This window comes from Bufo gargarizans, chromosome 5 (assembly GCF_014858855.1).
Source record: "Bufo gargarizans isolate SCDJY-AF-19 chromosome 5, ASM1485885v1, whole genome shotgun sequence".
Lineage (NCBI taxonomy): Eukaryota > Metazoa > Chordata > Amphibia > Anura > Bufonidae > Bufo > Bufo gargarizans.
In genome coordinates, this window is record NC_058084.1 from 398,738,410 (window position 1) to 398,766,012 (window position 27,603).

The following is a 27,603-nucleotide window of genomic DNA, read 5'->3' on the forward strand; positions in this document are numbered from 1 at the left end:
GCAATATTACTGGTCACATGGCTATGAGGTCATCAAGGTCCTTTCTACCAGGAGTGTTGCTGCAGGAGAAGTTTGCCTTAACTGTGGAGCTTTTTTTGTGAAGATTACATCAGAAAAAGGTGACAGGGGCTGTTATGCTAATATACTGTAAACTACTGTATAGTGGGGTGCTGTATGCTGTGGGGGCCTGTATACTGTGGTGCTGTATATTGAGGAGTGCTATACTGCTGTACTGTATACTGTGGGGGGCTGTATACTGTGGGTGCTGTATATTGGGGAGTGCTATACTGCTGTGCTGTATGCTGTGGGGGCCTGTATACTGTATACTGTGGAGCTGTATATTGTGGAGTGCTATACTGCTGTACTGTATACTGTGGGGGGCTGTATACTGTATACTGTGGGTGCTGTATATTATGGAGTGCTATACTGCTGTACTGTATAGTGTGGGGGGCTGTATACGGTGAGGTGCTATATTGCTCTACTGTATACTGTGAGGTGTTGTAAACTGTGGGGTGCTGTATACTGTGGGCTGCTATACTGCTCTACTATATACTGTGGGGTACTGTATAGTGTAGTACTGTGGGTGCTGTATACTGCATACTGTGGGGTGCTGTATACTATACGGTGCTATACTGCATACTGTGGGGTGCTGGGGTACACTGTAACACTAGGGTGAGCCGAGCCCCGGTCTCCTTCCTGCAGAGCGGTGCCCACTTCCATCCTGAGCCCAGCTGCCCAGAGCACTGATCCTGAGCCGCTGGAGTCTTCAGAACTGGAAGTATTTACAGTCATTCACTGGACTCTACCAGATGTGTGGATTTTTTGTGTGTGTGTTGCGGTGGAGGGCGTGATTGCCTGCTAAGGTGTGGGAAGGCGGGATCCAGGGGGCCCAAGTAAATTTTTGCCCAGGGTCCAATCAATATTAAAGACGGCCCTGATTATATTTTATTAAACACAACTGGTTAAAAAATTAAAAACAACACAATTGTGGTGGCTGGACAACAGGATAGACATAAAATGCAAGTGCAAAATAATAGGATGGTATTAAAAACACAGCATAACAGTGTAGCTTTGAAAAAAAAAATTGCTAAATATGCTGGAAAAAATATAGTATAATAAAGATTCAAATGAATAAAAAGCAATTAATAATACCAACCAAAGTATACAATCTCGTATCAGGTCAGACCACCACCATTTATAGTAATGACCTATCCGTATGATCAATATTAGATCAGCGGAGGCCAGATTCCCAGGATTGTAGGAGGTGCGGTGGACTGTGTGGTGGTCGGGAAATGAACGGCAAGTGCAGTCCCACAGGACAGGTCATCAATATTATAGTTCTGGAATGTGCCTTTAGCTCAGTGCTAGTTATTTGTACCTCATCAGATGTTATTATTACCTCTAATGTATTTTATAGCATGCACGCACTCCTTTATACTGCTCTCTTCTTAAACATAAAGTTACATTTCAAATAAAATCATGACTATGACAGGTCCTCCTGTTGAAAGATCAATACTATTAGACTGTAATGCATGAATGTTAATCAGTTTCATCAATGTATAGAGTGTTTGGAAGTTTTAAGAATCTATTCAACAAGTTATCTATGAAAATGTTAATACTTGTTCTTTTATGTGATGAACCCATGTACAGGATCACTATGACTGGGGCCTGAGAGCTGTAAAGTCCTGTTCTTGTTGTAGCAGGCTCCCTAAAACGAGGTGACAGCAACCGGCCAGAAGATCAGGTACATTTCTTTTCATTCTTGCCACACTGATTAGAATATGACTTCCTCAGTATGCTCATTTAGACGAGCCATAGCAAATCGCATCTACTCTATTACAGGTATGTACCAGCACTTTTCTGAGGTATCTCCATGCTAGAAGCTGCAGCTGCTTTCTCCGCTTGTGGAAAGGGCAGCTTGCTTGTCTGCTGGTATCTAACTCCGTGAAAGCTGTAATTTACGCCAGCCTATACAGGTCCTTCTTAAAAAATTAGCATATTGTGATGAAGTTCATTATTTTCTGTAATGTACTGATAAACATTAGACTTTCATATATTTTAGATTCATTACACGCAACTGAAGTAGTTCAAGCCTTTTATTGTTTTAATATTGATGATTTTGGCATACAGCTCATGAAAACCCAAAATTCCTTTCTAAAAAAATTAGCATATTTCATCCGACCAATGAAAGAAAAGTGTTTTTAATACAAAAAAAGTCAACCTTCAAATAATTATGTTCAGTTATGCACTCAATACTTGGTCGGGAATCCTTTTGCAGAAATGACTGCTTCAATGCGGCGTGGCATGGAGGCAATCAGCCTGTGGCACTGCTGAGGTGTTATGGAGGCCCAGGATCCTTCGATAGCGGCCTTAAGCTCATCCAGAGTGTTGGGTCTTGCGTCTCTCAACTTTCTCTTCCCAATATCCCACAGATTCTTTATGGGGTTCAGGTCAGGAGAGTTGGCAGGCCAATTGAGCACAGTAATACCATGGTCAGTAAACCATTTACCAGTGGTTTTGGCACTGTGAGCAGGTGCCAGGTCGTGCTGAAAAATGAAATCTTCATCTCCATAAAGCTTTTCAGCAGATGGAAGCATGAAGTGCTCCAAAATCTCCTGATAGCTAGCTGCATTGACCCTGCCCTTGATAAAACACAGTGGACCAAGACCAGCAGCTGACATGGCACCCCAGACCATCACTGACTGTGGGTACTTGACACTGGACTTCAGGCATTTTGGCATTTCCCTCTCCCCAGTCTTCCTCCAGACTCTGGCACCTTGATTTCCGAATGACATGCAAAATTTGCTTTCATCCGAAAAAAGTACTTTGGACCACTGAGCAACAGTCCAGTGCTGCTTCTCTGTAGCCCATGTCAGGCGCTTCTGCCGCTGTTTCTGGTTCAAAAGTGGCTTGACCTGGGGAATGTGGCACCTGTAGCCCATTTCCTGCACACGCCTGTACACGGTGGCTCTGGATGTTTCCTACTCCAGACTCAGTCCACTGCTTCCGCAGGTCCCCCAAGGTCTGGAATCGGTCCTTCTCCACAATCTTCCTCAGGGTCCGGTCACCTCTTCTCGCTGTGCAGCGTTTTCTGCCACACTTTTTCCTTCCCACAGACTTCCCACTGAGGTGCCTTGATACAGCACTCTGGGAACAGCCTATTCGTTCAGAAATTTCTTTCTGTGTCTTACCCTCTTGCTTGAGGGTGTCAATGATGGCCTTCTGGACAGCAGTCAGGTCGGCAGTCTTACCCATGATTGCGGTTTTGAGTAATGAACCAGGCTGGGAGTTTTTGAAAGCCTCAGGAATCTTTTGCAGGTGTTTAGAGTTATTTAGTTGATTCAGATGATTAGGTTAATAGCTTGTTTAGAGAACCTTTTCACGATATGCTAATTTTTTTAGATAGGAATTTGGGGTTTTCATGAGCTGTATGCCAAAATCATCAATATTAAAACAATAAAAGGCTTGAACTACTTCAGTCGTGTGTAATGAATCTAAAATATATGAAAGTCTAATGTTTATCAGTACATTACAGAAAATAATGAACTTTATCACAGTATGCAAATTTTTGTAGAAGGACCTGTACCTCTATATTATTCCCATTGTATGTGCCACCATTTTTAACAAAACTTGATTGACCCCCAAAACATACATCAAAACCAGCACTAAATAGATTCAATGTGCAAGAAGTTATAAGGGTTATCCAATGTCTAAAACATGCCCTCAATGCCTGGGCCCCTCATGTAGATTATACTTGCCCTGCTCCCCGTCACCGGCGTTGCTCCTGATCCCCTTTGCGGCCTGCGATTCGCTGCTCCCTCCGTCGGCGGATGTTTTGATCCATGCGACAGGGAGATGCAGTGGCGGCCATGCAGGGGATCGGGAGTGACGTGGGTGCCGGGAAGCGGGGTAAGTAAAATCTATATATGAGGGGCCTGGGCATTGGGGGGCATGATTTACACTTTGGATAACCCCTTTAAGCTTTTGAAATGGTGTTGATATCTCTATATGTGAATAGTGTTATAAATCCGTGGGTAGTTTCTAAACACACCATGCACAGAAGAGATGCAAATCATATTTATGAACAATAAGCATCTTTCAAGGAGAATTGAGAAAAAAAATCTTTGAACAGGGATAGCAAGACTGTAAGCTGAATGCAAGGCATGTTTAGAAGCTCTAATTTTGGCTTAAAAGGGTTGTCTCACTTCAGCAAAAAGCCTCATGCACACAATTTGCGGTCCCCAATGCACGGGCAACATCCGTGCGGCTGCCGGGACGGATAGAGACCCATTAAACTTGAATGGGTCCGTGATCCGTCTGCACCGTAAAAAAAATAGAACATGTTCTATTTGTTTGCGGTGCGGAGGCACGGACTGAAACACCACAGAGTGCTTCCGTGGGCTTCTGAACGTGCTTCCATTCCGCACCACACCGCATCTGCCGGCTTGCGGACCCATTCAAGTGAATGGGTCCGCATCCGTTATGCGGGGTGCACACGGCTGGTACCCGTGTATTGTGAACCCGCCGTATGCGGGCCGCAATACGGCCACGGCTGGGCAACGGCCGTGTCCATGAGCCCTTATTCTGTAGACAAAGTAAATAATAGGCAGTTTCTCATGTATTGTGATTGACCATATTGCTTCCTTTGCTGGCTGGATTCATTTTTCCATTGCATTATACACTGCTCTTGTCCGGGGGTTACGACTACCATCACAGTGCAGATACGTACACACCCATGGTCCCGGCCACCAGAGAGGCTTGCACTTTTTCTTCCAGTGTACAAGCACGGCCACTGCTGCTGAATTGCAATGGAGCCATAATCCCTGGAGACAAGCAGTGTACAATGTGATGGAAAAATGGATCAAGCCAGCAAACGAGGCAATATGGACAATCACAATACATTAGTAAGGGCCTTTTATTAACTTTGACTACATGATGAATGCCATTTGCTGAAGTGAGACCACCCCTTTAAGAGAGAGTTACTAAATATACACTGATAGGATGGTCAGACTTTTATACTTGCTGAATAATGTTTCAATTGCAACAAAACTGTGTCCTATTAAAAGAGAACCTGACACCAGATTGCACATTACGAGCTGCGTACATTATTATGTAGATCTCTTAGAGCTAATGAGGATGGTTTACGGACTTAGAAAATCCATGCCAGAACAGCGGTGTAATCCCTTTTTGAAAGTTTTCCTGTGTGATATTAAAATTAGCATTTTATGAGTCCAGCTAAATAGAGAGCGTGCTTATAAAGCCTCATTCACACGTCAGTGTTTGGTCAGTGATTTCCATCAGTGACTGTGAGCCAAAACTAGGATTGGAGCCTCCACAGACATAAGGTATAAGGGAAAGATCTGCACCTGTTCTGTGTTTAGAGCCGCACCTGGTTTTGGCTCAAATCACTGATGGAAATCACTGACCGAACACTGACGTATGAATGAGGTATTAGCTACTGTCAAACTTCACCCAGCTTGCTTATCTGACAAGCTCCCTACAGTGTACCTGCTCCCCGCAGCTGAAATCCCACCCTGTCCAGTATAAGCTACAGCGTCTGGTCCGGCTTAGTCCTTCCCCTAGAGCCCCCATTGATCATTAAAATGGGGTCTTTGTTTGCCCATTTGAATGGAGCAGCAGACATACAACTGTCTGCTTCTCCATTCAACTCTATGGGATCCAGAGGGATAAGTTTCCTATATAGGAAGTAGATGTAAAATATATGGAGTGACTTTTTTGTAAAAAAATAAAATTATATGGAATATTACCTTATAGACTGTTATTATGCAATACAAAAAATCCTGTAACCTAATTTTACTACTTCAGCATTTATAAGAATCATTTTTCATGGAGAAAGTGACTTTGCATAAATTCAGATTAATGTGTTTCCCCTTATTCCTACTTCTAGGTACTCATGCGAGCTTTACGAGACTTCAATTTACCTAAGATAGTAACAGATGATGTCCCAATTTTCCTGGGCCTGATCAGTGACCTGTTTCCTGCACTGGATGTTCCCAGGAAGAGGGACCTTCACTTTGAACAGATGGTTAAGCAGTCTATGCTCGAGCTTCACCTGCAGCCCGAAGAGAGCTTTATTCTCAAAGTAAAAACTAAACTCAATTTATTCTTAATTACTTTCATTAAAAAAACGTACAGCTAAATCTGGCATGAACATGAAGGTTAACTTTTATTGCATGTTTTTTTTTAAACTGACAAAGATGCAAAACCTGACCATCTTTAATGTATTCACACTTAACTTTACCACAAAATACTGTAGCTGATAGATAGATGATAGATACATTAAATATTTAAAAAAAAATTAAACAGCATACTTCTATATTTAAAGGAGTTGTATTATTAAAGGGAACCTGTCACCTTAAACATGGTATCTGATCTGCAGGCAGCATGTTATAGAGCAGGAGAAGCTGATCGGGTTGATACATAGTTTTGGGGAATAGATTCGGTAAAAGTTATATTTGTACATTTAAATTCCTGCTCATTCTGGGCTGTGAAGTCAGGTAGCCGGTCCTATCAGTGACTGACAGCCTTCTGTGTGCACAGTCGTGGAGGGAAGGCTGTCAATGACTGATGGGACCGGCTGCTTGACTTCACAGCCCAGAAAGAGCAGGAATTTAAATGAATTAAAGTTTTACCAAATATATTCCCCAAAACGATATATCAATCTGCTCAGCTCCTCCTGCTCTATAACATGCTGCCTGCAGATTGTACTGCTTATTCATGGTGACATGTTCCCTTTAAGGCAACCCTTGTGCATATGCCTTACTAGGGGATATAGACATCTTAGATGGAGCTCCGCCGCTTGGGGCTTCCCTCTATCTGGCAAAACTGGCAGTCACCTTGGCAGGCTTATAATACTACAATACTACATCTCTTATACAGCCGCAGCTGTCTGTCTTTCTGGCCCCAGATGGTTTTGCAGCGGTGCTGATTGGCACAGCGACTCCATGAAAGAGGTTGTCTTTGTTGAGACAATCCCTTTAAATCTGAACTTCTTAGTGTATATTTTGATCAAATTCTTTAGGCCCACTTTAAGGCTGCTGTACATCACTTGTGAAATTAGTGGTCGGGAAAGAGTTAGAGATTTTTTGGGTTTACATAAATAAAAGACCAGTGATTTTTTTTTCCCGTTTTAGAAAATAGTTATATTCCCAATGAAACGGCAATTCTGGACCATCATTTCTTATAACCCTGTTCTGCCGTTATTCATCCTAGATATTCTAAAATAAGTTAATAACTCAATAGGGTGTGCCCCAATCATAATCCAGCACTGCCTGCACCGACTAGACAGTGTCAGACTGCACAGAGACACATCTGCAACTGATAGCACCCAGCGGTCAATCTGTTTATAAAGTTCTGTGAGGAATAACCGAGGAACAAATAACGAGATCCCAAATCGATTACTTACAAAAGTATACATGTTCGGAGAGCGGCCAGGTCCTCTGTACTAATGAAAACTTATACAACTTTCTCTCCACCCTCACATCTTTAGTTTGCTGTGAGTGAATGAGACCATTCTTCTTCACAAACTAGTAGGTACCAAGTCCTGCTCTCACTCTCTAGCCTGGGCAACGCTCTGTCAGCTAAACAGCCTGGATCCAGACTGATACATTGTAGCAAAGTATTGCAGAGCTTGTGCTGCCGCCGGTGTATTTGGCTCAGAGAATTGCCTAGATTGGAAGCAATTGTATTCACTTCGGTGAGAGGAGGATTTTTGGATTTGTAATCCATGACTACAAAACCACAGTGTTCTCATCATTAACCCCTTGATGACACCCGCTGTACATGTACAGCGGATGTCGTCTCTTTAAAGGTGGCGCCCGTTTGGGAGCACAGCAGAATTGAACAGCGTCAAGTTTAGAAATTAGTTTCAGCCATGTGTCATATTCCGTATCTCCAGTAGTGGTTCACTGTGGACTCTGTCTTCATGTAGGTTGTCCAGCTGGAGGAGTTACTAGCTGTGCGCCACTCAGTCTTTGTGGTTGGAAATGCAGGAACTGGAAAAAGCAAGGTAGGAGATGAAATATTATTGTGGGCAAAAGGCCGAAAAGTTCACTTGTTTGCTCTGTCGAAAGAGTCGGAAACAGTTTCATAAAAAATATATATATATAAAAGTGACATATTGTATGTTGGTCTGCAAACTATACCCGCTTCACGTTACTTGTGAAATTAGATAATACTGAATTGTAATTGTTCGCTTGTGCGGAAAACCTTTGCAATGTTAATAACATTTACTTTTTAAAACCATTGAAACGATAACTGTGTTTAACTACTTCTATCCTGATGTGTAAAAGAAAAAAAAAAAGAAAAACTGGAGGAGCTTCTTGTGCAATACATACGTTTTTTTTTTTTAACACGTCAGGATAGAAGTAGTTAAACAGTTATCGTTTTGATGGTTTTAAAAAGTAAATGTTATTAACATTGCATAGGTTTTCCGCACAAGTGAACAATTGCAATTTATACCTTTAAGCTATTTTAATTTCAGATAAATTGACCTTGAAAAAGTGGAAAAATCCTAACCTGCAATTTGTGACTTCATTCGAGATCTGGCTTTCTGACAGTTATTTGTATAATTTCTTTTCTTGCACACATACAATACTTCTGCACTTATTCTCTTTCATCACAACTAATTACACTACAGTCTGTATAACTTAATTGCTTCCATTCTACTCAGAATGTCTTCGTAATTACTGATGATTTATATCAGGAAACTACTCGGAAATTAATGGAATGCATAGGAAAATATAAAACGAATCTGAACTATTGGTAGGGCTTTTGTTTCTTCTCTAATATACTTTTACCTGCTCAGGTGTTAAGGACACTAAACCGGACATATATAAACCGCAAGCAGAAACCGGTGTGGAATGATTTAAATCCCAAAGCGGTGACCACTGATGAACTCTTTGGCTTTATCCACCCCAGCACACGAGAGTGGAAGGATGGTAATTATCATTGAAATAGTTGATTTCGTAAACAATATTTCAATAGTAACATAGTATATAAGCCCGAAAAAATACATTTGTCCATCCAGTTCGGCTGTTATCCTGCAAGTTGATCCAGAGGAAGGCAAGAATTTTAGTGTTGCGTTGACTAAGCACTATCATGTAGTTACCATTGCCCTTAACTCTTCACCCTAATATGACTTACTTGTATACTATCAGCAGGAGGTAATTTCGGTAAGATTCCAAACATGTACATGATGAAGATTGCTCACTTTGTACTGTCCCCATCAACACCGTCATTGCAATCACTAGGGCTGGTGGTTAAATGCTGACAGCCCTGGACCTTAGAATGGCCTCTATGGCTTCCCAGTATTAGTGACTCTTAGGGGATATCTTATATATGCCTTAAGAGATTCCTGAGAAGTTAAAATAATAATAAATCCTTAATATAAATTGAACACTATCATACATGTAACCCAAAATAAGGTGATTTCGGTTGACTTTTCAGAATATTCCATCGTGTGAATTTCAAGAATAACACTTTCTGAGTCATTTCCTGCATCACCAGTTTTCCACTCGGCAGGCTCTATAATTGTCCATTTGTGTGGGTAGAGACTAGCTGCTATTCTTTTACTCGTGCACATCACACACACAGAAGATCTTCTGCTCCCCTATCTCCCTGTAGCACACTGTCATAAGCAGCAGCATGGAGGACATTATACAGCAGTAAAGAGCAGTGTAGCTGTGAATCCAGCACAGCCACCAGGTTCAACCTGACCGGTTTCCTTTAGGGACAAATATGGCTTGGTTCCTAAAGAATAACTATAATGGTGAACAGACAATTTGATCTGCTAGCAGCATGTTGTAGAGCTGTGCAGATTGATATATAGATTTGTTGGAAAATATTCACCATAACATGCAACTTATAGAATTAAATCCCTGCTTCGGAGTCCAACGGGCTGTATTACTTGGTGATAGAAGGCTATCACTGTATGCATAGTCATACCAGGAGGTCTATTAGTTATTAAATGAGATCACACAGCATCACAAGAGCATGGATCTCTGTCAATAAGTTACAAGCTATACTAACTCTTCAGCCATGTTGGCTCTACAACATGCTGCTGGTAGATTAAGCAGTATTTTAGTAGGGACAAGTAGACATTGAAAGGTGAACGTATTAGTTGGTGTTTTATTTTTGTAATAACCCAAAATGAGAAGCAGGAATTCCACGGCACCTCTCCGGTATAAAATCTAATTTATTGTTTCATCAAGGCCAGCCAGATCATGCTCCTCAATCCTAGTATTAACCCTGAGGGTACAGCTACATGTAATGTAAATGCTGGGAGTTTTACCGCTTTTACACATTGCGCTGGAATCAACACATACTGTATTTTGACATGTGGTGCAAATTTTAAATCTAAAGCATATTTCACCCTTTGCAGTACAACAGATGACGTCTGCAGCAATTCCGCAGCATTTCTGCATTAAAGTCCACACAATTTGGTCGGATGCACTACATGTGGCCATTGGTTCCCTGTCAATAAAACCTACTTAGCACACTGCTCGTTTTCAGCTACGTGATCCTGAATGCAGAAATCGCTGTTTCTGGTTTTTAGAAGGTTTCCAGTAAACTTAATTGAAATTAAAATCATAGATGATGTTGAGGGTATTCCCTGTGACAGAGGAAAGTGGTGGAGATGCAGGGAAGACTAGATCTGTTCCTTCTCTAGCTGTCCGTGTATACAAATCCACCTCTGTCAGCGAGCTACTAGGCTTTTACACGGATCTGTAAAGAAGATCAACAGGGGAACACACAAATGATGTGTTCCCTTCTAACCAGAGCCCCAACAATATAATAATACGTGTAATATAATTTAATAAAATACCTATTTTATTTCTCTCCTTGAGAACAAATACCATTTGTAGACATTTTACACACTGCCAAAGAACAAACTGCAACGTTGATGTTTCTCTTCTTTATCAGGTCTCTTCTCAAATCTTATGAGAGAACAGGCAAACATAACTCACGATGGTCCTAAGTGGATTGTGCTTGATGGAGACATTGATCCCATGTGGATTGAATCACTGAACACAGTAATGGATGATAATAAGGTGAAAAACACTTGATGAAAAAAAAGTACATGAGTATCACTAATAGAGGATACACATATATATATATATATATATATATATATATATAGTAGTGGAAAAAAGTCATCAAAAAACCTGGAGTAACACTGTGGGGGGGGGGGGGGGGAGTAGACAAAAAAAAAAAGTAACTACTCACCCTGTTTCATCCCTAAATGCCTTAAACAAGAGACTCGTATTCACCCTGACAAGTGCCATATTCTTGCCACCTGATCAACTGTGGCTTTTGCTGTAGGGAATGCATTGGGATGCCTACATCTGGATGGGACTTGTTGCGTCCTCCCTTGTCTTATATAATGAAGCCTTAATAATCATAGCTTGATGGATATGACATTGTATTCTCTTGTTGATAATAACTGCCTCCTAGTTCTCTCATAGTTGATATGATGACCATGTGTTAGTTTCCCTATATTTCACCAGTTTGCTTATATCCTGTAAGTGATGGTGCTCTTTACCTGGGACCCCTTGAGGCATATTACGTTAGGTTCCCGTATGGGATCGCTCTTGTTTAGGTGGGTATACCTTTTTTAGGAATAGTGTAATCTAGGGATGGAACAGAGTAGGTTACCTTTCTTCCTTTACTTTTTGTTCTGCATTCCTGCAGGTTTACTTGATGTATGTGAGCATTCAGTTTCCTTTTTATAGTATAAATAATAATAAAGGTTAGAGGGGATTTGCCAGCAGTTCTGACCATGTGAAACTGCTGACAGTGCTAGGTAAGTGCTGTGGAGAACAGTCCAAGCGTATTTCAGTGGATCTTTTATAATTAGGAATATTGTAAATATGAACTTTTATTCTGCCAGGTTCTGCTCCTGCGAGTTCCCTGGAGCTTCACTGTGATGTGTTCTTTGCATTGAAGCGCTGCACATCCCTGAGCTTTGAGTGAGAACTGGATATGTGTCCTGGTTAGATGCTACAGCTGTCACTGGTTGTGAAGCAGGTGAATGCGTAGAGCAGAAAGCACTCCACAGTGCATTGCCATGTCTAGATAGGCAGAAGCATTGCCTATCGTTATAAAAGTTCATATTCACGCTACTCCTTAAAAGCTCTACAAAAGGTATATTTTTCCTGCTCTCCCCAGCTACTACCCAGCACTGTCAGCAGTCTTGCATGGTCTTTTATAAAGAGGTTTTCATATGGATGGCCTATGCTCAGGATAGGTCATCAATATCAGATCAGCGGGGTTCTGGCCCCTGGGAGCCTAATACCTTACATGCCTTTATTTTTAGCCTACATAGATTAAAGACTGTGAAATAGTCAGTAAAGTGTCTCCGGCCAACTCAATAGATGCTCTTAATGATGTCCACAAATTTACGCTCTACTAAGTACATTATTTAGTAATTTACTATACTGTTTATTATGTTGTCAGGTTACGATTAAAGGGTTGTCTGCTTTATTTATACAGTAATGATGACCAGTCCTCGGGATGGATCATCAGTATCAGTTTGACGGGGGCCCCGCCGTTCAGCTGATTATAGAGATGGCCGTGCTCTGTGCGAGTGCTGCCTTGTCTTCATTGTTTACCTGCTTGCCATCGCAACCGCAACAGCAACAGTGATCAGGTGTAATTACAAGCCGTCCCATTCACTTCAGTGGGACATTTCCTTCCTATTCAAGTGTATAAGAAGGAGCCATCCCATTAAAGTGAATGGGACGGCTCAGGCTAAATTCACACTTCAGTTATTTGATCAGTTATTTCCATCAGTTGCTGTGAACCAAAACCGGGTGCGGGTTAAAAACACAGAACAGGAGCAGATCTTTCTATTACACCTTATCTCTATGTTACATCTAAAATATAATTCAAAGTATTACCAAACAATAAGCCCCAATAATACCAACAACAAAAATGGTGATAAAACACAAGAGAGCTGGGCAGGGAGGGGGGTGGTGAAGGTTTTTATATATCTATCCCTATCCTTCCCTCCTCCTAAACCCTGTCCCCGGAGTCGCACCCTAATTGTGGATGCACTCCGTGGTCCTAACTATCCTAAATTGGCCCTGAGATGCCCTTTAAAGCATCAATAATACATAGGACTAATAACAGTTACCCCTCACTAATTCCTGAGAATGCCCTGACGCGTTTCCTCTTGTTCCAGATTCATCAGAGGGCAATCAATATCAAAGACTACCTATAAATATAGGCACTAGGGCAGAATTAGATGAAAATTAGGACAAAACAGCACAATACCACATAGAGACATCAAATACAGCGGTGTCTGAAATCATGGCACACACTGACTGCCACAGTTATATATGGTATACAAAAATCATTCACGTCATGATGTAAACTGAGGCAGAAAAGACAATAGTACACTGCTATGTGCTGGAATATGTCGGATAATGAGATAAATATGTGTATCTGACGGCTTGCAGTAGAGCCACTCACTCTATCCTAGACCAGGGTCGCAAGAGCTGATGTCTGTCTCACAAATGAGTCTCACAGTTGGATGTGCTGTGCTTAGATGAGCAAAGCTTTGCTACCAGTTTTGGCTTACAATTAGGGCTCGTTCACACGACCGCGTGAAGCCCGTGCTGTGGACCGCAACTTGCAGTCCGCAATGCACTGGCACCGTCCGTGGGGCAGCCGCATGGGGATCACAGACCCATTCACTTGAATGGGTCCGCGATCCGTCCGTTCTGCAAAAACATAGAGCAAGTTCTATCTTTTTGCGGTGCAGAAGAACGGAACCCCAGAAAGCACTCCGTAGTGTTCCGTTCCGCATCTCCAGATTTGCAGACCCATTGAAGTGAATGGGTCCGCATCCGTGATGCGGAATGCACAAGGAACGGTGCCCGTGTATTGCGGATTCGCAAATGTGGTCCGCAATACGGCAACGAGCAGCACACGTTCGTGTGAATGAGCCCTTACTGATGGAAATAACTGATCAAATAACTGAAGTGTGAACTCAGCCTTACTTCTAATTACACCTACTCACTATTGAAATTGGGACAGCGAGCAGGTAAACAATGAAAGGAAGGCAGCACGGCCTTCGGGTGTGGGTCCCCGCCAATCAATATAAATAAAGCGGACAACCCCTTCAATGCAGTTTAATACCATTCGTATTAAATTGGAAGGGAGAAATGTAGGATATATATATATATATATATATATATATATATATATATATATTAAAATAATTATTATATAATACTGTATGTATACATATATTATGTTTCATATGAAGGTCCTGACGCTTGCGAGCAACGAAAGAATCCCTCTGACTCCTACAATGCGTCTAGTTTTTGAAATTCATCATTTGAGAACTGCAACTCCGGCCACTGTTTCTAGAGCAGGAATTCTTTATGTCAACCCCCAGGATCTGGGTTGGAATCCGTAAGTACTATATAAAACAATTCACTGTGTAAATAAAATATAATATTAAAAAAATATTGCTTTCACTTTCAAACATAATATGGCTCAGAATGAAGACAAACATCACCATTGTGTTAAATTGAAGCTGTACTATGTTTTTTTACTAGGCCATTTTACTAGGAATCAACTGCATGTCTAATTGATCTTTATTAAAAATGATTAACGACCGTTTCATATGGTCCATGTGTTCGCTTTAAAGCATATCTCTGAATGCTGTTAAGAGCAGCTCCGGCTTGGTGACCACCAATCTAATGGTGTACAGACCATAGAATGAAACATCTACCATCAGAAATGAAAAATGGTTTAGAAAAAAGATTTATTAATATCTAAGTTTAATTAGTAAAAAACCAAAATCTGTGATACATATTTTATCTGACTCCTGCAGGTATGTGACCAGCTGGATAGATACCAGAAGTAGCCAAACAGAAAGAGCCAATCTCACCATCCTTTTTGACAAGTATGTGCCTCCATGCCTGGAGCAGTTCAGGACGGGGCTTATTAAAACCATAACACCCATTTCAGAGAACAGTATGGTTCAGGTAAGAAGATGTGTTTGTAAATCTAAACGATAGACACATGTTCCTCCTCAAAATTAGTAACAAAATCCGCTGGGGCAAAGGTGGTTGTTTTCTTGAAAAAAAAAAAAATCAGTGCACCAAGTAGGCATTATACTGTATGATGTAATGAGATGCAGAACTGAAGTCACCGATAGGATACATGCAGCTCGAAATATGGTTTCTCGCTAATAACAATCTACATATGAGGCTATGGCATAGCACTAGGATATTAGCTACTGCTGTAGATCGGGGATCAGCAACCTTTGGCACTCGAGCTGCTGTGAAACTACAACTCCCAGTATGCAAACATGCTCAGCTGTTCTGAAAACTCCCATAGAAGTGAATGGAGCATTCTGGGAGTTGTAGTTTCAGAACATCTGGAGTGCCTGAGGTTGCTGATCCCTGTACTAGATAGATACTAGCTATAGCCCATTCACAGGTTTTCCCCGTACAGTCCATGCACCGCAGCTCAGCTTCTTTTATGTGAAGAATATTGTGGAGGCCCTATTGCCAAACTAGCAATCCAGTACTTTAATTTCAGGATCAGTGGAGGTCCTAAAGGTTAAAACCCACTGATCAAAAAGTGATCACATTTCATAGTGATATGGCTTCACTTTCTGGGCTGAGAAAACCAATTTTAAGGATCCAAATGAGCCCACAGGAAGACATTGCTAATGGTGCAATGCCGAAAATCAAATCATTTTTTAAAAGGGTGTCTTACCAACTTTATTATCATCTATTTCGTACCATTCTGTGTTGCATTATGACATGATACAATTTACTTTCAAATAAAGCAGGGCAGAGCTCCAGATGGCAACTGAAATGGTCAAAAATGCAACTAGAATGTCTCCTGCATTAGAACTGTAGCTACAATCATCATTTATAACTGTAGACACTGCTTGCTGTATACCATGGGTACTAAACTAGTTTTAGTAAAGGTCTACTTACCTTGGTCTCCGGTCAGGTGGATGTCCAAGCTGAACACCAACAGTAAATATGTTGTCTTTTATTAATAGTAGATTAGACCCCTAAAATTAATTTGGACCCCAGTGCAGACTTCTAAAATTAATTCAGACCCTAAAGCAGATCCTTCCAGAGCAAATCCCTATCATTAATTCAGGTGTAGACCTAAAACTGGAGAAAAAAGAGGAAAGTACCGTATATAATTTCCACTCGCGGGTCCTCTTCACTTCTTGGTGCCACCAGACACAACAATCTGATAGTGATGGGGGCACTACAGTGATCAGCTGATCGCCTCAGGTCCCATTCCTGGCAGTCAGCCAGCCGCTGCAGGGGAAATATACTATTACATGGATGCAGGGGTGGCCCTGGAAAAAAAAACTAAAAGTGGCCCAATGTTGTAGGGGTGTTCAAATTGACAGAAGGTGGGGCAACACAAATAGCCGGGGCAAGCAGCACCATAGCGCAAAAACTGTCCCAGCAGAACCATATACTACAGAGCAGCACAATATACTGCCCCAAAAGCTCTCCTTCTGTTGTGGACATCAATAGCTGCCATTTTCTGTCCTCCTCTAGTTGTCTCTGATTTAGATATGGAGCAGGGGGCTTACGAGGTGAGATGTGGGCCACAGCAGTTGAATTCAGAGGGCATGTGTGGTCCCTGGTGAGTTTGTGATTCTCACAGGGTTAATTACCACTAAGAGCCCATTATGTACCTGGCCAGTGGCAGAGAGGAGGGCTTTGGTGGCCCCATGAGCATCGGCCCACCAGGAAATTTTCCTGTAAGGTCTATAGCCAATTATCCCCTACATGGAGGCCACCTGTCCATGCAATACAAGGATAGCTCAGGTCTGCCAGAATGGGAGATGCTCTTATAGTGTGTCTCTCCATTCTGGCCCATAGAAGAGGATCTCAACACAGCGCTTTGATGTGACAACAAGGCAGATCGGTCTCCTTTGTAAACTTAATTATGTTTTATTTAATTATCTATCAAAGTGAGGAAAATAACTGTGAATGATTCTGCAGAAATGTATTTTTACTTTTCATAAAATATTTGACTTACTTGTCTGTATAATAACGTTAGTGCGTTATCCATTTACTACAGACACTGTGTTCTCTTCTTGATTGTCTACTGACCCCGGAGAATGTTCCTCATGACTCTTCCAGAGACCTATACGAGTTGTATTTTGTCTTTGCCTGTATCTGGGCATTTGGTGGGGCTCTACACAAAGACCAGGTTTGTTGTGACACTTTGATTGAGGATTTATTTATTTGCATGTATTTTAAATGATAGAAAATTGCTTTGTCATATATTTACCAGTCCATTGAAAGGCTTGGCATATTAAAAAGGTTGTGCGGGTGAAATATTCACGCACATGACATAATACACTGAAAGATCTTTATTTCTGCCTGTCACCCTGTAATTTTCTTCTATTATCTTTCTTTTCTCCTACACTCATGTAATTACGAAGTCCTTTTGTATATTTTCTTTCTTGATATTCCCATCTTTGTTCATCTTCAGGGTATCAAAGTTGAAATGGGGGAACTGTGTGTCTACATCAATACTGTTCCAATAATACTCGGTGTCTGCATTTTAAAATTTGACCGTATTAAATTAGTTAACAGTTTTAAACCCCTTCATCCATAAACTGAATTGAGTGGAGTACGAGGGACCACACTGCAAAATCTGTTTTTATTGCTCCTTTTTAAGAAATATTGGATAGATGCTTAGTTGCAAAAGCAATATATGGTTAGGACCCTGTATGGGATTATTCACAGTAAAATAACATCATTTTTCTCCCTTCCCAAAGACTGTGGAATGGTTTTTGGTTTGCTGTTTTATTCTTTATCTGTTTATTATATATATAATATTTTATATTATTTTTTTATATTTCAAACATTCTGATTAAGGCTACTTTCACACTGGCGTTTTGGCTTTCCGTTTCTGAGATCCGTTCAGGACTCTCACAAGCGGTCCAAAACGGATCAGTTTTGCCCTAATGCATTCTGAATGGAAAAGGCTCCGCTCAGAATGCATCAGTTTGCCTCCGTTCAGTCACCATTCTGCTCTGGAGGCGGACACCAAAACGTTGCCTGCAGCGTTTTGCTGTCCTCCTGACGAAGCAGAGCCAAACTGACCAGTCCTGGCACACAATGTATGTCAAGGGGACTGATCAGTTTTTTTTTTTTTTACACAATCTGGCACAATAGAAAACGCATCCGTCCCCCATTGACTTTCGGATCCGTCATGGCTATAGAAGACATAATACAACCGGATCATTCATGACGGATGCATGCGGTTGTATTATTGTAACGGAAGCGTTTTTGCAGATCCATGACGGATCCGCAAAAACCGCTTGTGTGAAAGTAGCCTTAGTAAACACCAGAAGTACCATACATTTTTCAATGGGTAAACATTACACGTTCAACAAGCAAAATACATTTCCTTAAAGGGAACCTGTCACCTGCACTATGCTGTCCTCACTGAAGGTATAGGATAATGACAGACCCGCTGATTTCAGTGGTCTGCCATTTCTGGGATGGCAGTCAGTGCTTTTAAGAGTAATGACCTGGCAGACCCTCCAGTGCACGTCAGCACTATGAGGGAGATGAGTCGGATGTTAGTCCTCGCCCTCACCCACATCCAGACAACGATTGACAGATTTCTCTCCTGTGCACAGCAGGAAATAGACCTGTCAATCATCAGGGGCGGGGGAGGGCAGGTGCAGCGAGCGGCATTGAACTCCCTCGCAGTACTGGCGTGCACTGTGGGACTTGGCAGGTCAGTACTCTAACCCTGCTTTCACACCTGAGCGTTTCCCAAACGCGCGTTTTTGACGCGCGTTTCTGATGCACGTTTTTTGTAATAGTAAACGCGCGTTTGACGCGCGTTTGTGTCATTGACTGCAGTGTCCTATGGCCACAAACGCGCGTCAAAACGCCCCAAAGAAGCTCAAGTACTTGTTTGAGCGTCGGGCGTTTTACAGCGCGATCGTACACGCTGTAAAACGCCCAGGTGAGAACCATTCCCATAGGGAAGCATTGCTTTTCATGTGTTGAGCGTTTTACAGCGCGTTTGAACGCGCTGTAAAACGCTCAGGTGTGAACTTAGGGTAAAAGTACTTGTGCCAGAAATAAAAGTATTTGCACCATAACTTTTTCAACTTCTCAACACTTTTCTAAGGTTAAGGGCAGGGCTGAGTGGGTGGGTGCCCAGCATGGCCTGCCGGATTTACTATAATGTACGCCAGAAACTGGCATAACTTAAAGGGAACCTGTCACCTCTACTATGCTACCCTCACTGAGCGTTTCTAAATGTTCATTGTGTTACCCTAAACATATAAATTACATTTTTAATTTCATTTGCAGACAAATTCAATAAGTATTATGCATTTTTGTACTTCCCGCCTTTTATGCAAATGAACATAAAAGCGTCATATCTTACTTGTGTGACCAGAGAAGAGTCATATTTTCAAGCTCTGACTCATCTCAGGTTCATTTGCATATGTATCAAATCGTTTTTTTTACACAATAAAAGCACACAGAGCTATGGGGACTGGGTATTGCGGATGTGCTAGCGGCAATCTAGCAGCCTATGTCCTCAGCTCTATACCCAGAATCCAGGTGACAGGTTCCCTTTAAAGCTCAAGTGTAGATTTGAGTTATGGCACACAGAGTGCCAGAGATGCGACACATTTTTTAAGAGCTAGTCCTCATCAATGTCTCCCATTGTACCTTTTTGTGGGGAATAATAAGTTGATGTCTCTCTGCTATTCAGCACTGTAATGTGGGTTTTCCCGATACTCTGTTCTACATATCTTTTTAATTATTGCTACTGATGCTACTGTTTTATTGATTTTGTGACATTAGGTGCTGGGACCCATCTTATTTTGCTATGGAGCCCTATAAATTACACCCCTTCATCCAACATGGCAATATATAGCATTCTGGCCTAACAAAGAGTATATGTTTCAGCGGTGCTTCCCGTACATCATACTTACAACATGTAATACTTACCGGTTCACGAAAATCTGATCCATCCCGCTAATCATAGTGTCTTCTCCTCCATGCCGCTCCTCTTCTTTACTGCCTGTCAAGACAATACATCATCAAGCATGCCACATTGGGGGCGTGGCTTATTTTCCCTTGAGGCATGCTCAACCTGCGGCCCTCCAGCTGTTGCTAAACTACAACTCCCAGCATGCCCGAACAGCCTACAGGTATCAGCTTACAGCAGGGCATTGTGGGAGTTGTAGTTTTAAAACAGCTGGCTGGCCGCAGGTTGAGTATGCCTGCCTTACACCATGAAAGCCACCCCCTTTCTGCTCACAGTATGGTCATGTAAGGATGAGCAGGGGAAATCGGCAGTGGATCAGTGCAGTGTCACTACGTAACAGAGGAGGAGATGTGGACAGGAAGAGGATAGATGGTGGATGAGCAGAGGACAGCAAGTAGACGGTAACAGGAGGGGCTAGGGGCATGTAACAGTAAGTGAGCAAGCCAACCAGTGAAAAGGTCAGGACCTACAAAGGCAGTTAGTGGATTATGGGAAAGGTAGTTTAGAAAGGTGCGTGGAATTAAACGGGAAGCTTTTGGTATTCTGGTAGTGAAGGGAGAGAGAAGAATGAGGGTGAAATGGATAAAAATTGAGCTGGAGATAGATATGAACGAAGCTGGAGTCAGTACTTAACTAAAGCAAGGTATTTCATTTTCTTTTAATCTGTTGGACATCCCCTTGAATTTAGCACACCAGAATATGGAGCATAATAGATACAAATAGAAAATGCAAAACTGGTGAACAGTCTGGTGCAAGTATGGAACCTCTCTCTATCTCTTTGAAGCTTTATTTGTCATATTTATTTGTATCATGCCGGTTTTGTTCCAGTTAATAGACTACAGAGCTGAATTCAGTCATTGGTGGATCAAAGAAATGAAAGCAGTGAAGTTTCCAGGCCAAGGAACAGTTTTTGATTATTATTTGGATAACAAAACCAGAAAGTTCATCCTTTGGAGTGAAAAAGTTCCCAAATTTGATATGGACCCAGATACCCCTCTACAGGTACATTGTAGCGTCACTGAGGAATATCTTTTTGTTCTAAACTCTGTCATTACTAATAACTGAAAATGCTTGAAAGCAGGTAGCAAGGAAGGCAAGCTTAAAGGCTATGTACATCTTCTGAGCCAATTTTTTTTATGATTGCATGTTACTCATTTTTGGCTACAAATCATTTTTTTCAATTGGCCTTTATTAAAAAATATTGAGCTGTTCTGTCATAAAGGGTTAACTATTTTTCTAGCTGTGTGACTGGTACTTTTCACTTTCACTTTGTGTTAGTCATCTAATAAACCTCATCTCTAAACTACTGAGAGGTCATAAAGACTTATTTAAGCCACATTCTTATCACTAAGACAAAAACTGAAAGGAGGTCATAGAGCAGAGATAAGGAGTCTGTCTGCTTCTGGTCTGACAGAAAGGACAGAGAATCCTAAGGGTGCTACTAGAGCATCCCAGCTCTGTACAGAAAAAAGGACGCCATATTTTTAATAAAGACCAATTTAAAAATATATATTTTTAGCTCAAAATGAGGACAATGCAATAATAAAAAATAAAATAGCCCCCAAAGGTGTACATAGCCTTTAAGGGGCAGGGATTGCTTGTTGATTAAATTTCATTGTGTCTTTAGAATAGTCCGTATTCATGGAATGTAATGATTATGGTTTCAAATTCTGAAAAATGTATTTGAAAAAGTATTAGAAAAAAAGATGCTTGAAATCTGGATTTTTCATTGTGACTGTTTTATTGTATGTTTTGGTTTACATTTTGGGGAATTGGAAGGAAGATATTTATCAAAACTGGTGTAAAGGAAAACTGGCCTAGTTGCCCATTGCCCAGTAACCCTATTTGATGTGGGCAACCAAACCAGTTTTCCTTTACACCAATTTTAATAAAACTCACTTTCAAGGGGTTGTGCAAGAATGGTTTTGGCAAACCTTACACCTTCCCCACACACATACTGCCTGACCTGCAAAGGGAAGATGACTTACCGGATTCTTTGCTCCGGCTCCCCACTCCATTTCCTGAAGGTCTGCAATGGTCCGCTTGGCTCCATCGATATCAACATCCTGTTTGATTATGGCGATATCAATCGCTATCCGCAGCGGTACCAACTCCCCTTGCTTCATGACATGATGCAAGGGGATCCAGACACCGCCGCGGACAGTGATTGACTGCAAAGGTGTCATACCGGATGTTGACCTTGATGGAAGCCAGGTAGGTCATCTTCCCTTTGCAAGTTCTGCAGAATGGGGAAGGGTGGGTTCTTCTCCCCCCCCCCCCCCCCCCCATTCTTTCACAACCTTTTTAAAGGGGTTGTCTCATCTTGCCGTTACTAAGGTGAGATGAGACACAGTCCCAACCACCTCCATACCGGGAAACAGCAGAGTGCTCCGGTGCGGTGCATGAGAGCTATAGAAACCGTGTAGCACAGCTAGCTATGGTGTTGCTGAGTTAGGGAAGCAGTGTAGCTTGCTGTGCTGCGCTGGTTCTGTAGCTCTTATGCACCGCAATAGAAGCTACTGAAACAGAGAGCACCAGAGCGCTCTGCTGTTTCCTGGCCGCGAGTTGGTCGAGTGACTGTATCTTATCTCTCCTTAGTAATGGCGAGATGTGACAACGCCTTTAAGACCTTTAGTGGGAATAAGGTTCTGTTCACATGAGTGTCATGACTTCTGTTCTTAATTAAGCCATTATAGCTTTGACTGATCCATTTTTAAACAGACCTATATGAATGCTATGTGTTTATCAGATTTCCTACAGCCTACTATATATATTTTTTTTATGACAGCAGAATACATTATTCTTGCTGGTAAAAAGCAGCAACCCAATTGAACAGACACCAGTGCAGTATAAAAGGGGTGTATCCCTGAGAGAAATACGCTGAATAGGAATAATATTATACAAGTTATAAGCAGTAACTTCATAATTTTTTTAATGTATTTATTTTATTTATTATAGGCAGTTTTCGTCCATACTTCTGAAACCACATGCCTTGGATACTTCACAGATCTTCTTATAAAAAAGTCTAAGCCAGTCATGCTGGTCGGCAGTGCAGGAGTGGGCAAGACTGTGTTTTTAAATGACAGACTAGAGGGCCTATCTGATCAGTACATGATATCCAAAGTACCTTTCAACTACTATACTACATCAGCCGCTCTGCAAAGTAAGAATAATATATTATGCTAATTACTTTCAATGTGTTTTCTACCTTTTTTGACAAAAAAAAATATTTTAACTGTAAGCAAATTTATTTTAGAATTAAATAGAATGCACAAATGATTATAATAATCCCGTACTTTTAAACCAGATGATATCTTCATATATATTCATAGGACCTCCATACTATTTTATAGATCAGATCAATGCATGAATAGTATGCAGTAACTCCTAAGCTCTGGGTGGCTGAAGACAGAATGTAATCAATCTATGCAGGGGTTTTGGGTAAAAAAAACTGAGCTCCAACCCATACATTAAGAAATTAATCCACATATATTTTGGACAAATTTGGAAGAAAGGGGGAAGGAAACTCATTCTGTTCCGAGCCCACCACCAGCTGCACGGATTAACATCTGTAGCAAAGGGGACGCATTGGAATAAAAGATGAAAAGCTTATTTTTATGCTAGAAACACTATAAAGTACTTTGAGCTATTAATTTCAAGTCCTTTTACTATGAAAATTCACGAGACATCCCCTTTAACATGCCTGAGACAAGTATTGTATGATGTATATTTCTATGGGTTTTCCATAACTTGGCATCCTTGTTTCCAGACACTGTATGCACTTTGAAGTCTATTTGATTTCAGCCTTCTTATTCTTGTAAAATAGGTTATCAGACAAAGTATAATAATTACCAATATCCATGTTGCCTTACTGTGCTTTAGGTCTCGTTCACATGAACGTTTATTGCGTTCCGTATACGGAGCCATTCATTTCAATGGGTCCGCAAAAAAAACTGAATGTACTTCGTGAGCATTCCGTTTCCGTATGTCCGCAATTCCGTTCTGCTAGATTTTGAGTCTTGTCCTATTTTTGTCCGCAAATCACGGTCCATGGCTCCATTCAAGTCAATGGGTCCGCAAAAAAAAACGGAAAACATACGGAAATGCATCCGTATGTCTTCCGTTTTTTGCGGAACCATCTATTGAAAATGTTATGCCCAGCCCAATTTTTTCTATGTAATTACTGCGGGTCCGGAAAAAACAGCCCGCAAAACACTGAAAAAGCCATATGGTCGCGTGAAAGAGGCCTTAAAAAGATGTTGTCACCATGAACATTTCTAAAATAAATTTCCTGAAGTAAAATCTTTTATGCTATTTTTATTAAGGGTATTTTTATTTATTCATCAAATGTGCTTAGTTGTTGTGCATGGAGACCTTTCCTCCAGGCTGCAAGTTTCTTATCCAAAGTATGTAGAATAACACTACTATGAGTAATTTCTATTTTAGGGATCCTTGAGAAGTCTTTGGAGAAGAAAGCAGGGCGTAACTATGGTCCTATTGGAAACAAAAAGTTGGTGTATTTCATTGATGACTTGAACATGCCTGAGGTAGACAAGTATGGAACTGTCCAACCTCATGCCCTGATCAGACAGCACCTCGATTACGGCCACTGGTAAAAATGATCATTTGTTTGCATATTAAAGTAAGAAATAAAGTATCCATTAATGAAGAGTTATACAATTTTCCAATATGCTTTTATCATCAGATCTCTACTTTCAGCAATTCTATTGGAACTCGTATTTCTGGTGGACAAAAAGTTATCCTGGTCATCTGATGGACACAGGGTTGTAAAACCAATTAGAATTACATTTGTTTTCGATGTTACACTTGCTAAAATGTGTGGCCAAAAGTTGCATCAACAAAATGTATCTGGTTTTACAAGTCTTTTTGTCCACATGGAACACTACTGTTAATGGCCGAGTTTGTATGTGAACCCAAGTTTGTCTTTTACTTAAAGGGATTATCCGCTAATTAATATTGATGATCTATCCTTAGGATAGGTCATCAATATCAGATTGGCGTGGGTCTCTTTGAAGAGGCCAGTCCTCCTTGAGCACCATGGTCTCTTTCTAGGCCATATGACCTCACCGTACATTGGTCAAATGGCCTAGTTGCAGCTAGGCCGCATTGACGTGAATAGGGCTGAGCTTCAATACCAAGCATAGCCGCTGTACTATATACAGTGCTGTGGTTGGAAAGCTGCCGGGCGCCAGCTGCGCTCTCCAGAGCTCCAGTGATTGTGGCAGTTCCCTGAAACAGCTGATCGGCAGGAGTGCTTGGATCCGGACCCCTGGCAGAAGATGGGTCATCATAATCTATTACTGGATAATCCCTTTAATTAATATATATTGGAGTAACTAAAAAAAGGACCTAAAATATGACCTTTAATGATACTGTTCTCCATATGTACAGATAAAATATATGAAAATACGGTACTGAAATACATTATAAGAAATAATTGTATACAGTAATTCTCCCAAAATTTTATGGCTTTGGTGTGATGTCCGTGTTGCATCCGTTTCTTTTTTTTTTTGCGGACCCTTGGACTTCAGTGGGTCCATGGTTCACATTTTTTATATTCTATATCTTTGCAGCCATTCTGCAAAAACATAGAGCATGTCCTATACTTGTCCACAGTGGCATACATAGAGAAGTAAGGGCCCCGTAGCAAGGATCAAACCAGGCCCCCCACACAGGACAGACTGGTTTCTACCTAAACCCTTTTCAATGACCCTTGGGCCGTTTTTCCACTACCTGATTTGCTTAAAGTTGTTCCTTTAGAGGGTAGAGTCCTGACCAAGTTTTTACCTCCAGTAGAAGAGAAGATAATCCCAACTAAGACTAGGCCCCCTCTTGCCCTGGGCCCCATAGCAGTCGCATGGTCTGCTGCTATGGTAGTTACGCCCCTGCTTGTCCACAAAAGGAAGTCAATGGGCCTGAAAAAAATAAAGGATGCAACACTGGACGTGTTACATATTTTGCGTATCTGGGTTTTGTGGACTGCAATATACTTTTGTGGCCTTAGGCTGCTGCATAGCAATGGCCTCAAGCAATGTTAGTAGGTAGGTGAGGATGAGGCAGCAAAGAATTCCTTATTGCTCATGACAATTAGTAATTTAGCCAGAGATCTAGCGAACCTGTACAACATACATCTTGGATACAATTAATTGTCACAGGCTGTTGTATTTCAGTACAGCATTTTTATCTGATATTGTTTATATGTGAACATTTGAGATATACAGGGGCTGATTTGGCATTTCCTGGTTCCCAAGCAAAGTTTTTTCTGGGGGCCCCAGTCATACTGCTAAGTTTCACCTCCATCTCCCCACTAAGCTTTGCCCTGTCAGCCCGCTCAGCTTTTTCCCCGCGGCTCCCCGCTCGGCATTCCTGCTACCAATATACACCTGGGAATGGCCCCTCTATGCAGCTGAACCAGTTGCACAGGCAGCATGTCTGACCCTTTAGTTGTTCTTTTTTCAGTTAACCACTTGTAGCCAGCAAGGGGTGCCCTGACCTCTTGGGGCCACAAGCACGTGCTTAGACTGTCGGTTGGTAAAGTCCGCACCTGGAGATATAAAGTACATGTTAATACTGTAGTATTATTAAAGGTTACATCTAGATTTGTGGGTCAGATCTTTATCTGATGGGGCAGATATTTTATCACTGAAGGTTACTGTTGAATGACTGTAAGCAGAGATCTTGAAAACTGTGACAAACTAATACAAGTGTATATTTCTGTGTAACTTTTTCGTTAATGCTAATATTAACATTACTTGGCAATATTTATATTCCGTGTAGTTAAAGAAGTGATTCCCATCTGTTACTGCAGGTATGAACGGCAAAAAATAACCCTTAAAGAAGTTCACAATTGTCAATATGTTGCTTGTATGAATCCAACTGCAGGAAGCTTTACTATTAACCAACGATTGCAGGTAATATCATGTATAATCAAGCCTAGCTTACACAGCTTTCTTTTCAGGTTTATCTGGACGATCTACTATAATACTGAAAGCGTGCATGAGCTTTGTCAGCTAAAATATTAAAAACATTCTCTATTATTAATGGACAGAAAATACATTTTCCGATACAAACTGCAGTTTATACCCATTGACGTCTTTAGAATTTTATTATGTAACATGGATTCTTAATTATTATATATTTTTTTTCTTTAGAGACATTTCACTACTTTCGCTGTATGTTTCCCATCAAATGATGCACTAGAAGCCATCTTTGCCAAGATCCTTAGTTTCCACTTTCAGCAACACTCGTTCCACCCATCAATTCTGCGAACTGGACCAACCGTGATTCAGGCTGCAATGGGGCTCAGCCAGAAGATGGTGCAGAATTTCCTTCCAACTGCTATCAAATTTCATTATATATTTAACCTCAGAGACATTTCCAACATTTTTCAGGTACGTTACATTCTTTCTATGCTGAGACAATTGTTAAAGGGTTTCTACCATCACAATTTCTGTTATGTAGCTGACTGATATAGCGATGTGCTAATGTCAGCACTGCATAACAGTGTGTTTTTTACATTTTTCCCTG

The 27,603-nt window shown here is 41.2% G+C and overlaps 1 protein-coding gene across 1 annotated transcript in view; it reads left to right on the forward strand.

The window, feature by feature from the left end:
* DNAH11 (dynein axonemal heavy chain 11) overlaps positions 1 to 27,603 on the forward strand; it is a 268,017-nt gene that overhangs the window by 118,465 nt on the left and 121,949 nt on the right. Inside the window, 14 exon segments of the mRNA XM_044293255.1 lie at positions 1,651 to 1,686; positions 1,688 to 1,744; positions 5,909 to 6,103; positions 7,952 to 8,029; positions 8,828 to 8,960; positions 10,945 to 11,072; positions 14,294 to 14,442; positions 14,867 to 15,020; positions 17,104 to 17,235; positions 20,884 to 21,057; positions 23,014 to 23,218; positions 24,502 to 24,667; positions 26,885 to 26,987; positions 27,228 to 27,467. Of these exon segments, the coding sequence (XP_044149190.1) occupies positions 1,651 to 1,686; positions 1,688 to 1,744; positions 5,909 to 6,103; positions 7,952 to 8,029; positions 8,828 to 8,960; positions 10,945 to 11,072; positions 14,294 to 14,442; positions 14,867 to 15,020; positions 17,104 to 17,235; positions 20,884 to 21,057; positions 23,014 to 23,218; positions 24,502 to 24,667; positions 26,885 to 26,987; positions 27,228 to 27,467 (1,950 nt within the window).